The following is a 13,180-nucleotide window of genomic DNA, read 5'->3' on the forward strand; positions in this document are numbered from 1 at the left end:
GTTGAACCCTAGTTTGGCAGCTTTCATGCCAACTCATTGAAGCATATATTCACGTATAGCAAACTCATGGTTGTTTGTAACTTATTTTCCTACATCTACAAGGACATCACCCAATTTAACATTCATAGATAGAGTAGTGTCGAAAACAACATATGAGGCAGCATTCGGGTGCACCATAACTACAATCAATCATAATAGAAGCATATTCAAATTCCATAACAATTCAAAATGCATTTTCCGAACACGCTATGAACGTAATTTGGATTTTGAAATTCGGACGCAACTTAAATATTTGAGCTCAAAAAGACACGTGATCTAAAACAATGAGCAATGTAATGCATATACATTGCCTGAAATTCTAACTTCTTTTACACCTTTTGATGCCAAAATAAAGTGTGTTGATCATGAAAAACATAAAGATAGAGATTTGAATCCAGACCTATGATATAGAGATTGGAATTCAAACACATTTTAGGGACAAATAGGCACTCTTCAGTCATGAAGTGGTTTAGTTGTAAAATAAGCGCGTTCATATTTTTAAATTCAGATAATAGAAAAAGCATCTTAAGATTTTTAATAAAGTGTGTAATCATCATGTGGATGTGGATGGAGTATAATAAACAACACCAGTTAATGAATTGGTGGACATTAGTAAGAGAATTTATAATAACTACAACCAAAAATATATAGAGAATACCATAAAAACTTTTCAATAGCAAAACTAAAATTTTCAGGAGGTTTTCCAATCAACTTTGCTAATAAGATAGCAAAAATTTTGAAATTTCTAATGTTTATCTAAAAAAAAAAACATACCAAATTATAAATATTTCCAATATCGAAAATTTCAAATTTTCGAATGTTTCAAATTTATTGCGGTAAAAAAAGTAATTTTTTTAAATTTTTCAATATATTCAATAATTTACAGTATTTTTAAAAAATTCCAATTTTTAATGGACGGTTTAAAATAAAAGCACTATAAATGTAGGCGTGTCAAAAATGTGTGAAAAAATGTGAACTATTTGGACTAACTATTTTGACAATTTTGTTTTTCAATCGGATGCAGGACTTGATTACGTAGTTTCACTTTTGGTTCTATTATTTTCATTCCTAGGCTTTGTAATTCTGATGCGCACAATATGGTGTTGCTAGGAAAATTGTATGATTCACGAACCTAGTTAGTTAAGTGGTCTTCCGATGGTGGACTCTTGTTCCGGCAGTATCGACCTCTCTACTTTAATGAAAGTATTATTTTACCGTAAAAAAAAAAAAACTATTTTGATAGAGCTGAAGATAAGCCTATTTTAGTAAATTCACGGTTTGGATACATTTACAATATAACATTCTATTGGATAATTACACAAATCATTTATGCTTTAATAAACCGAGGATGATAGGTCAGCCACTTCTCACATAATAATAAGACTATGACTCTCCTTATAACCCCCTTGTTGGTGTGGTGGACTCAAATGTGAGCATCTAGACAAACCGATTTTGGCATCAAACCTACACATTAAATTGCAACAACCAGGTCTTGCAGCTTCACCCACCCAAAGGCACAACGGTCTCTGATCTTTTGTATTGTTGATGCGGCAAGTTCCACAATTGGCCTAAGTTTGATCAACTCCTTTTCTATCGGTATCCTAGCCTTTGCCTCCATCTGGAGCAATAAAAACATAAACCAGAAAAATAATTAGTGATTAATCAAGTTGAATGATCAGTTGATCATTATTCATTTATATGACTTAGATAACACAATTAACAAATTCCCTTCAAGACTTAAGGGGTTTGCATCAGCTTTTTTTAAACAATCACCCTTAAGTAACATACCTTTTCTATACAGCTAAAGGTATCAAACACATGACAAAAATATGAGAGCTGCTTGTACAAGTCAGCTTCAGTGTACTGAAAAATCAAAGAAATATTTTGTTAAATAACCCAAAAAACAAAGCATTAAAATTTCATTATTATAAATCACATGACATAAATGAAAAGGCTGTTCGCAAAAAGGAGTGAAACCTTTCTATTAAGATGCCCGTTGCAGCGAGGATAATTTGGACAGACAGTTCCTCGCTCAGAATCACCAACCAAACGAAAGCTGACACTTCGAGTTGTATGCTTACATGTTTCATCATCACACTGGATGCAAAATAAGATGATCAGAGGCATTGCAGGCTATTAATATTCACAATTTACTTTAGAGTAGTGACTTACCATTAATAAACCTCTATAATACATTAAAACAAACTTCTCTGCTTGCCGCTTGACCTGACATGAAGCAATAAGCATATGATCAGGAACAGTATTCTAAGCCAATTTGCCAAATCAAACAATCATGTTACTAAATATAAATGATAATCTTCTATTGAACCATGTTCTGAAATGAGCATAATAACCTTCCTAGCTGCTCTGGCAGCTGAACAATGCAATTTTAGAGAGGACTTGATCTTAAACTAATGATACCTGATTGGCTATCATTGCAGGGGATATTCTACCAACACCATTTTCCAAGCATTTGGGACAGCCCAGCTTGCGCCAGAAATTATAGTCAGATTCATCCACACCTAAGCTGGCTGGCTTTTCATTTCCCAACATACACATAGATTTAAACACTGGCGGGCAGTCAAATGTACTAGAGCAGCTGGGGCATGACAAGACCAACGACTCACATTCCCGATATCTGCATTTAGTTTGATCACATCCAATCCATCAACTAGTTAAGGCTAGAGAAACTCATTAAAGAATATCAAAAACTTCAGAATTTATTAGTACTGTAACTTGCATGTCTGCAATAAATGCTATGCTAGTAATAGTTAACAAAAAGAAAGATGCCCCGGCAGCAAATTAACAGTCACATTTAACTGATATACTAAAGAAACAAGATGTACCTCTCCTCATCATCACCAGCAAACAAGAGTGAGCTTGCAGGATCATCCTTTAAAGCTTCACTTGATTTCTGTTGAAACTGCAAATGCCAATGAAAAAGAATAGTTGATATAAAAAACAATCAACATAAATTACCTGCCTCTGAATGCTGAGACAAACCAAGAAGGTTTACCTTTGATGTGTCAAGCCCTAAACAATCAGCTAGTCTTTCAGGGCTTGTGCCCTGAATTGATGCACAAAGGCGTGATACCACAGGATGAATCTGCACAGGTAAAGAAAATACTTAAGCAGATCATTAAAGTAATAACTGTTATTTATAAAATAGGTACTAAACTACAAAGCACCTGTTGTGACAAATAGTAATCAATGTCAATCAGCCATGTCCCCTGTTCTTGTTTTAGTTCGTCAGGATGTCTGGCACGTTGAGCAATTCCCGTTCCACTGCCTGAACTACCACCCTGCTCAAAGAACATAATAAAACATAAAGATGCAAAACTTCATATGACAAAACATTAATTACCCAATGCAAACATATTTCAAAACTATCCCAGTTGACCTTTGATTGAGAGCACTAATTGACAAACCTGCTCACAGCAAATTATATAAGGGATTGCATCACCAACAGAGCAACCAGAGGTGTGACCTTGTTGTTTCAATCTTTGTGCCACCTGTATGTTGATCAAGAAAACTATCCTAAGAATTGAGCAGTCCAGAGTAAAAGAAAACACAGATTGGATCCTTTAAAGTAAAGGAAAATAAATAAATAGTTTGTACTCACAAGAACATGTGGCTGGTTTTTGGCATCAGGATATGCCTCAGGTGGTTTAGTCAATGTCTTTGTGATGACATATTTTTCCAATTCTATTTGTCCATTCCTCATTTCTTCTTGTACCTGCATTACAAAACTAACAGTCAATGATTGGCTGGAAAAATAACCCTCAGAATCATTCTCCAATTTTATAAAAAATTAAACGGTAGGGAAAAATCAACTAGAACAAGGTGTAGGGAATAATCAAATTTGGATATGCAACAAGGCATCTGGGCGACAAACTGCCATGCTATAGCATTTGACTCTTCAGCGAGGTGTAGGGAGCTCAAAGATCCAAGAAGCGTCTTCATTTTAAATTCCACAATCGCATGGGAGTTTACTATAAGCAAATGTCTGATACTATGAGACATCACAATTTACCTTCATGAGAGAGTTGTGAATTGATTCAATGACATCTTCACATGATCTGTAAGCAAGGAAACCATATATTAAGTTACCAGACAAATGAGTAAATATTGCATCTAGAATAGCCAAATGGTGTTATAGAAACCAACCCTCCCGACAAAATTTGAGTCAAGCAAAAATCTCCCAAATCTTTGGATAATAAGCTCCAGTCACGGCGGACAATATCAAGACCTTTGCGTTCAATAACCTGCACCATATATTAGTTCCACTGGCATGTGCTTCTAAGATGTTAAGTAAATAATGCAAAATAATAAGATAAGCATACCTCATATGGGGTGCCATCTTTAAACTGCACCTTAACAGCTGCATATTTCTTTTTCTTGAGAAGTAGCATCCTCTTATACAAACCGTCAAGATCAATTTCTAAGCATGTATATTTCTTGTTGACCTGATAACAAATTAAAGGAAATATCAGAGGTCACAAGATCATTAAATACAAAACAAAAAACTGTAAAGGAAAATCACCATATATGCTTGAAACATGCCAAAACTATCTGTAATAGCAAATAGCACAAAAATATGGTTTACATCAACCCCACCAACCCCAAAACTTATCTGTAATTGCAAATAGTGCAAAACAAGAGGATGCAGATGTTGAAAAGTTAGATAAGCAAACTCGCTGATGGCAAGAAACAGGAAATACAGACATTTTAAACATCAAGTGCTCTTTCAAATTTGAAGTATAGAAAAAATCACTTTCATATCACGGGAGGGATAACAAGGCTGGAAAACTTTTCTAAAATACCATGTTGCAAAAGATAAGCAGAAAGATGACATAAACATCAACCCCATCATGAGTTCATCATACAGGTTTCAAAGGAGCTTCGCATAGTTAATAGTAATAGTCAAACCTTACCTCTTGAATAACTTTCTTAGCTATTGAAGTTGCTTTTGCAATATCATCTAGCCCACTGTAAATCATTATTGAATCGGTATCCCCATAGATCACCTATAAGTCAGTACAATAATTAAGAGCTAATACAACAACCAGTCAAATCAAATTATTCATTTCATATACATAATAGAATCGCACAATACTTCAAGAAACAGTGCAGTAGAAATAACCTCTAAGTTCAAGTTATTTTGAACAAGATCAACAGTGCTTTGAAGTATCTCCCTTCCCTGTATGACATCAGACATGTAAGTGAATATGCATGTGTATGAAACTATATTTTGAGATTATGGTAATCACTGGTTGTGCACTTGTGCTGAACAAGTCATAATATGTTTCTTACTTGTAGGGTTATGAGTTCAGCCAGCGGCTTTGCATAAAATCTTGAATTGGAAAATCCCAGGCATCCATACATACTGCATCACACACCACAACATTTGTTTAATGCAGAAAGACGAACATAAATGTCAACTTTGGGAACTCAAAACTAGAGGCTAGGAAAAACCAGATTAAAACCTGTTTGCAGTAAGCTTCAGTGCTTGCTGCTGAATGTCCAGTTGTTGACGTTTAAGACCAGATGCAGTCTTCATCCTTGTCTTTGCATCTCGCCTCCACTTAACAAGCTTTTTCAGCAACTGGCATAACAAACAAATAAAAAATAAACATGTGCTTCTAATCTAAGCACTCTCTAGGATGGGGAAGAACATTGCCGCATATAGGTTACAAAATTATTAAATTTTTTATGCATTGATACAACAAATGAAAAACAGACATGATATTTTGACCAATGTAAATCCCTGTAATACCATTCTTGGTCAATGTAATCAAAAGAGGTGCATTCTGACAGAATTGTAATGGAAGACACTTTTTTAGAGAAGTTAAAAAATAAAAAAAAAATAAACAAATTTAAAGTTATTTATCATCTCTCTTGGGCCAAAATCATGAATTTGAAATCACAGTTCTGTATCTGTATGTGAAATTTCCAAAACCTGTCTCTCAACTCTCCAACTCTTACCAGGACGGCCTTAACTTTACCTTATAGTGCTATACCCTGAAGTGACTTTCTTTAATTCTTTCTTGATCAATCACATTCCCCATAAGAAATAATGAGGTAATACACCATATAAAAGATGGCCAAATCCTATTTTGATGCTAAAAAATATCAGCCGAGGTACTAGAAAATAGTAAAATATAGATGTAATAAATAATGTCTTTCTCTCGCCAATTTTGCACCACCTAATGTAGCATCTTACATTGTATCAATCATGGCAACTAGATTGTGAGTCCTTTTCTATTTTTATGGGTATTTCAAACACTGGAAATTCTGCAAATACTCACTAAAAAGCTGCAAATAAACAAGATGGAGACAACTCAAAATAATCTAATCTCAGGCTCAATTCTCCGAGCAACAAAATCGTGTGAGTCTCAAAATACTTTTCCAAATGCAAAACCGAAGACAACTGAGTTGTGAAAAATCCCATCTAATCAAATACAATAACACCACAGTAGTTGGACACATCAAACTAGAAGTTCAAGACAAGTCCTATAATACTGGAAAAATTATTTTAAATGTTTGCACTTCTGTGCATTTTTACCTCTGGCAAGACTCCGGTTGTTTTACTAGATGGCAGACGGGGGAAAGATCCATCTGACGATTTCTCAACAGTTGTGAAGCAGATATTATATTCCTGCAATGCAGTTCCGTAAATTGCAAATAGAAGAAACTGTACTACACCATTAGAGGCAAAGCAGACAAGTAAATAAAATAGAAAAATGCCAAAGGAGCGAAAGTGTCACCAAAATCAGAAGCATATATTGAAGGAAAATATTATCAACCTGAATGATGGATGGGTAGAGACTGTTGAAATCCAGAAGTAATATATATTTGTCATATAGACCCTTCTTTGGCTCTAAAACCAGCCCTCCAGCATATGAAGAAGCCTTTTTGTTTTTCTTATGATCACTTTCAGAAGCATCATTATGAGAGTTAACATCATTAATATCTGCTTCATCAAAGTTGCCACCTTCAACACCATTAGTTACTCTGCGTTTTGTCAACTTCATTTCTTTTGCGTTATTAGAAAATTTGTCTGGAACAATATATTTCTTTTTATGGAACTCATGCAACAAAAGATACTCCACCCTCTGTGCCCGGGCACCCTGAAATAGAGAACATTAGGCATGGGCCTCTAACTTCTACATCATGTACAATACCAAAACAAGCCCGCAAATAAATGCTGTCAGGGCTAACCTGAAGAGTTTTCCCCCACAGATTTCCACTTATATTAGTCAACTGGCGTGTGAGAGGAAGGACACTCAAATAAAACATGAGTTCCATAGACAACCATGCATCCGTTTCACCATATTCAATCTGACCAAATCAAACATAGGCATGTCATATAGCTATCATGTTTGATAAATCAAATATGTCAAATGAAAGTGGTAAATTGCTCGACCTACACCAATTTTTCAAAACAACTAGATTCTGCATTTTTCATTTTAGTCATAAGATACTCAGCAGTACAATATTTCATTATCTATGAGTACAGCTTATTGCATAATGTATCTAGATTTATTTTGATGCAGAAAAACAGAAATGAAAAAAGCTTCATAAAAGAGAAATGCTATTCAATAGAAAAAGGAACATGTGTATAACTAGCATAATAATAGCTTGTCAACAATACTTATTGGAGGACAGTGGCACCTACTAGCTCCATCAGGGATTTTGCAGATTGGAACATTTTTGGAATGTCATGTGGAGCAACTTCCTTCCGAGACTGGTTCAGCTGTGTTTTTGCAAGGTGAGTTAAAGAATAACTAACCTGAAAGAAGCAATGAAGGTAGTTAGCATGAAAAAAAAACAAAATCTCTGATTGGCAAAGTTTCTCAACAAATATTTTACCTCCTTTAATAGGTCACGGGAACACAAATATGTATCACAAAGAAGCCGACCGGCAACGCAGGACATGATAGCAGGATCAGCTCCAAAACCAAATGTTTTGCCTCTTCTATCGAGCTTAGGCATTGTGGATCGGTTGAGACGGCCAAGTTTAGACCACAAGCTGCTTGGGACCTTGCAAGCCTGCACAAGTTTTTATGTTTAAAGGAGTAGAAGCAGCAGTTTCTTCATATTATAAAATGTGAATTGGATATATGATGAAAAGAAAATGAGCAATTATAGTGGAAATGTGAAATTCAAGATAAAACTTTAAGGTATGAAGATTAAAAAGTCAGGCCCGGATTCAGTACTCCTTATGAATTGTAATGCGTCAATAATTAATTGTCTGAAGTTTCACTTTCAACCAGCTACCTTCCCAGTATATCCAACATAATCAACTCTAACAACAAACTTTGGTCTTAGGTGAAATTCATGCTACTTTTTACCAGACCTAGTCCAAACAATTTGAACCAAATGTTTATCGTCGAGATGTCATCCAAGTGAAAGCAAAGAGTAATAAAAAAGGCTATAAACTGATATGAACAATTCAGTTAATTTTTATTCAATGTGAAAAGGTCATATAATTGGACAAGAAAATGTTTTAGAGAAGCAGCCAAACTCCTACCTGAGATCTGTGGAGAAGAACATCCAGGTCGAATCCTGAAATATTATGTCCAACAAGAACATCACTATCCATCTTGTGTAATTCTATCATTAGACGATTTAACACAGCTCTCTCACTGAAAACAACGTAAATAAATAGTCAATCCTGGAAGCAAGCATATAATATTCAAGAAAAATATTGATATTACTGAATAGCATAATATTTGAACTCTAAGCACAACATGTGGTAGTGCATATAAGTAAAACGCTCAAACTACTAATAAGTCTTTTATAGTTTCCACCTGGTTTCAAAACACAGAACTTGGGACCCAGCTTTTAAGTTTCTATCTGTGACCTCCTTGCTGAATCCCATTGGAAATATAATCCCTTCAGGTTTGCGAATAACAGTAAAATGGGTCAGCATTCCAGGTTTCTTCCACTCTGAAGCCAGCATAGGAGTGTCAATCTAAGAAGTCAAACAGGAAAGGTTAATGTTGATTTTAGTTCCACCTTAACTACTAACTTATATAATGTAGAAAAACTAGTGCATATCTTTTAAAGTTGATCATAATATTCAAGCTGTCAGTGAGGGAATAAAGTGATATATTTACATACAGAACCTTTACAATTGCATAAAACTTATTGGTTTGTATAGGCATAAGTTTGCATAACAACAAGAAAAAATGAGATTAAATTGAGAAGATACCAATTCTGAACACCCATGTGCATATTCAATAACCACATCAACAGAATAAAAGATTGTGGGTCAAGTAAATCCATTTGCAAAAGTTGTTAGTGAGCAGTTGAGCACTAGTTTGGTATTTCATTCACAGTATGCATCTTTACCTTTCAAAATAAACTAAATCTACTAAAATCTGAGTTAGAAATGTATATGTATGCATGTATGTTGCTCTCAGTATTCCTATCACATGAAAATAAATACCTAACATATATAAGTGGCAAGGCAATGATAATTTTGCCAGTCATAACAAACCCAATTGACATTAAATCGAACCTTCTTGAAAAATAGATTTGCATATAAAAATATGTATTCAAAAGTGCTGATATGATATGAATGTGCATGTATATCAGTGCACTGTAAGCTCATGAAAATAGATAACCTATGTTATACATAACAAAATCAAAGTGAAGGCAAGAAATCTAAACACTAATAAAAGAACAGTAATCAACCTTAACCATATTGCAACTGACAACAGATGCAGATACAATTTCATTTATGTTTTGTTTTTCATTTATGATAGTTTTCAAGTTTATCGCCGTGACAACCACAGGAGGAATCACAAGAGTGATTTTTGAGGAAGATGAAGAAGAAACCCTGATGTCTTTAGGAGAGTCAACAGTCACTTCAAACTTGCACCAGCTAACCTGTATGCACAAATAAACTGTTAAGATTTAAAAAAGAAGATGATGCCTCGGTAGAAAAAAAACTATATTATACACATTACTTATAGTATATGTTCATAATGAAATCTCACCCTTTGGGAAGATGAACAGGTAGAAAAGTTTGATACTTGTAGCCATGAAGGCCCCTTAATCTTTCTTTTAATCAAAAATAGCTCAAGTGCACTGCAGGTGGGAATAAAGTCAGTTCATCTGTTTTTCTAAGAAATCATTGTTCAATTTAAGAACACTTATCAACACGAGTTCGAGAATTGTAGCACCAATAAATCATTTAGGGAAAGCTTGGAATTGCTAAACAAAAATCTTTCAGTGAAACAAATGACAGACAAAAATAAACACATCCAAAAAATAGAGTTCCTAAGTTTCATATAATCTAATTCAATCAATTTCCCTCAAGACTGCATGCTTTAATTATAACCAAAACATTAGAGGATGGCAATACCTGGTTCGAGCTCCAAGAATAGCACGGAAACTTTCTCCTTTGAGGTCTACTGGAAGTGCTGTATCCTGCAATGGTTAAAATTGTGGTAAACATTGAAACAAATTACACATATAACAAGCTTCAGAATATTAATAGATTTAACAGTGTACCTTGAACGGATAGTTTATTTTCACCACGTAATTTTCACCTGCAGGTATGTCAGATCGTTCAAATGCATAATTCCTCTGCCAAAAATTGAGCAAAGAGTCAAAATAGAAATACAAACAAAAAAAAATGTATACAAAGGCATCACATAAATTATTTATGCATTCATGGCATTAGAAATTATTAATAAGCAACCTTAACAGGTGCCATGCTAAAGGTAGAAACGCCCAGATCCACAAGGTGTTTTGCTATCTCTTTCTTTGTATCAGATACTGCATCCTACAGTTTTAAAGAGATGAGGGACAAAATAGATTTGATCAACTCTGAGCAAAAGAAATTAGGTAACAAATTTAAACTATCATAAAATAAGAACAAAAATCATATACACTTATGCATGATGTCAACAGAGTAAAAACTTACTTGCAGCTTTTTACGGAAATCTGCAGGAGTAACTTTAGACTCTTGAACATATTTCTCAAGCTGTATCATCTCAGTGGAACGCAAAGGAGTAGTTGGAATAGCATAGACACACCTCTGCATGTTCTTCACAACAACACAGCAACTCTGATATGAATTCCCTGTTTTGACCTAAATATCAACAAGTATAGTTATTACCCCAGCTTTCTGTTGGCCAAGCACCAAAAAAAAAGGTGAAAAACTCAATTCCAAAATATGACTCGACAACTAGCCCAGCTGATGAGACTTTGACCCAGCTGATAATTTTTGCTCACTAACAAAACAATGGCTATTAGGAAAACCATATGAAAGACAAATAGATATATGTGAATGGGAAAAATAAAATCATGTACACATTAGATCAAACAACTACGAAGTATTAACTACTTTGACTTGGAGAATATATAGACAGTAGTTAAAGCACAAGAAGAGAGCAACAAATAGTGGGGGAAATCATTAAGTCTCACAATCTTCTCAAAGTAATCAATAAAAACGTGACAATGAAATTACTAATTCAAATTAACAGAACACTGAAATTCAAAACCACAAAATTACCTTCCCAAACAAATAAAGAGTACCCATATTGGCTCCATAATACTCCTCATAAGCATCAAGTATGTAGAAAGGCAGTGATCCCTCCGGCTCCAACTTGAGTTCAGACTGTTGTTGATTATTCAAATCAGCAGTTTTTATCTCGCCACCACCACCACCATTCCTTGCAGCCTGCCAACCAGCAGTGGCGCACAGTTTCGGATCCACCACCTCTTCAGTAACTTTCGCATTCAAAATGAAACCCTCCTTTTTCACAGCAGGTTTAACTTCCATTTCAGCTTCTTTCACCTCCGCAACTTTCTCTTCAACTAAATTCACATCCCTTGGAGAAGGACAGTCATTAGGTTCCACATTCATCTGTGCCACTTCATTTCCCAAATCTCCATTCACTTCTGCTTCGCACTTTGGCTCTAACACTAGGCTAGATCCATTAGCATTATCCTTAAAATCCTTATTAGCCATAACAGATTCAGTATCAACTTTCGCAATCGCGATATTTTGAAGTGAAGAATAACTTCTTACAGGTTCAACCGAGGGCTTAATCCGTGATCCTCCATTGGCAATAGAAGACGAATTCGTCTGCAGTTTTCTCCGGCTGAGTCTATCATTCTCATCCGGCGCAAACTCTTTGAGAACATCATCAACAATGCTATCAGCAACTTTATCGTCTCTATTCTTCTTGAAAACCGCCGAAGTAAACATGGACGAAACTCTCTGTGGTCCCATCATAGCAGCAGCAGCCGAAAGCGCAGCAGCAGAAGCAGAAGGACGTTTACTCTGCGGATTCTCCTTCTTTCGTTTCGGTTTCTCCGATTCACCGTCAGATTCATCTTCAGAAAGTGTAACACCAGCTTTAGACCAATCCTCCTCTTCGCCTTCATCGACATAACCGAGTCCGTCGTCGTCAACGATGAACGAGAGCGATTGATCACGGCGGCTAGCGACTAGGGCGGTGTACTCTTCCTCGGGGATTGTGTCGTAGATAGGGTTTTCTAACCTGATTTGAGGTTTGGCGGCGTCGGAACGACGGTCGCCGGATCGGCGGGATCTGAGAAGTTCTAGTGCTTGGCTGTGGGAAGTGGATTTGGGATCTCTTGTAGCTCTTCGCTTCCTGCTTGAGCCTTCTTCATCTGCCATGTCTCTATTTCTCTCTCTAACAGTTACTTTGATCTCAGAAGTGGAAATGAGAAAAAATGCGGCGGTGAGGGTTTTTAGTTTTTAAGCACAGCGCGGGAAATTGTATTGATTTTGGCGCGCTTTCACAACTAGAAAAATTTTGATATCGTCTTGTGAAAGGTAATTTGCTTATTGCGCAACCAAAAAACACTTATTACACCCTCTTTTTCATTGAAAAAATTGAAAAAGAAAAAGAAATACTTATAGCAATCAAGATTCAAATGCACTTGGTAAGCAGTGTTTAAAAACCAAATCGGTCGGTCGGATTGGAAATCGAATGGGTCATCGATTTGGATTGATTGTGTGATTGGATGTGATGTTGAATCGGTGAGAATCAACCAAAATCGGAAAAAACTAGTGAGCCAAAACATGCTTTTTTTTTTCTACACAAAACAACATCGTTTTTATAATTTTTTAAAATATAATTAGACTTTATTC

General features: G+C 35.4%; 1 protein-coding gene across 1 annotated transcript; it reads right to left on the reverse strand.

Annotated features, from left to right (window-relative positions):
• Window positions 1-1,255: 1,255 nt before the first annotated feature.
• On the reverse strand, window positions 1,256-12,772 carry LOC131634357 (DNA polymerase alpha catalytic subunit). Its single transcript, XM_058905012.1, has 31 exons — window positions 11,570-12,772; window positions 10,979-11,146; window positions 10,754-10,837; window positions 10,564-10,638; window positions 10,415-10,479; window positions 10,047-10,137; window positions 9,742-9,936; window positions 8,853-9,016; window positions 8,573-8,687; window positions 7,912-8,091; window positions 7,718-7,831; window positions 7,261-7,380; window positions 6,846-7,169; window positions 6,605-6,697; window positions 5,526-5,644; window positions 5,353-5,425; window positions 5,183-5,239; window positions 4,974-5,066; window positions 4,383-4,505; window positions 4,207-4,304; window positions 4,073-4,118; window positions 3,662-3,775; window positions 3,468-3,551; window positions 3,228-3,341; window positions 3,056-3,145; window positions 2,886-2,962; window positions 2,461-2,677; window positions 2,212-2,265; window positions 2,017-2,136; window positions 1,828-1,902; window positions 1,256-1,657 (listed from the first exon to the last, which is right to left on the reverse strand). Exons 1-31 carry the CDS (start codon window positions 12,701-12,703, stop codon window positions 1,511-1,513), a joined length of 4,623 nt encoding a protein of 1,540 aa, XP_058760995.1. The 5' UTR covers window positions 12,704-12,772; the 3' UTR covers window positions 1,256-1,510.
• Window positions 12,773-13,180: the final 408 nt, after the last annotated feature.

This window comes from Vicia villosa, unplaced genomic scaffold (assembly GCF_029867415.1).
Source record: "Vicia villosa cultivar HV-30 ecotype Madison, WI unplaced genomic scaffold, Vvil1.0 ctg.001282F_1_1, whole genome shotgun sequence".
Taxonomy (NCBI): Eukaryota; Viridiplantae; Streptophyta; class Magnoliopsida; order Fabales; family Fabaceae; genus Vicia; species Vicia villosa.

Bases quoted from the DNA above. Each gene is read 5' to 3' on its own strand.
- LOC131634357 (XM_058905012.1), bottom strand. From the start codon at position 12,703: ATGGCAGATGAAGAAGGCTCAAGCAGGAAGCGAAGAGCTACAAGAGAT. The intron at 9,017-9,741 runs GTTGATTACTGT...TTGACTTCTTAG, and splicing joins TCAGTTGCAATATGGTTAAG to ATTGACACTCCTATGCTGGC. The intron at 5,067-5,182 runs GTTATTTCTACT...ACTGACTTATAG, and splicing joins AAAATAACTTGAACTTAGAG to GTGATCTATGGGGATACCGA.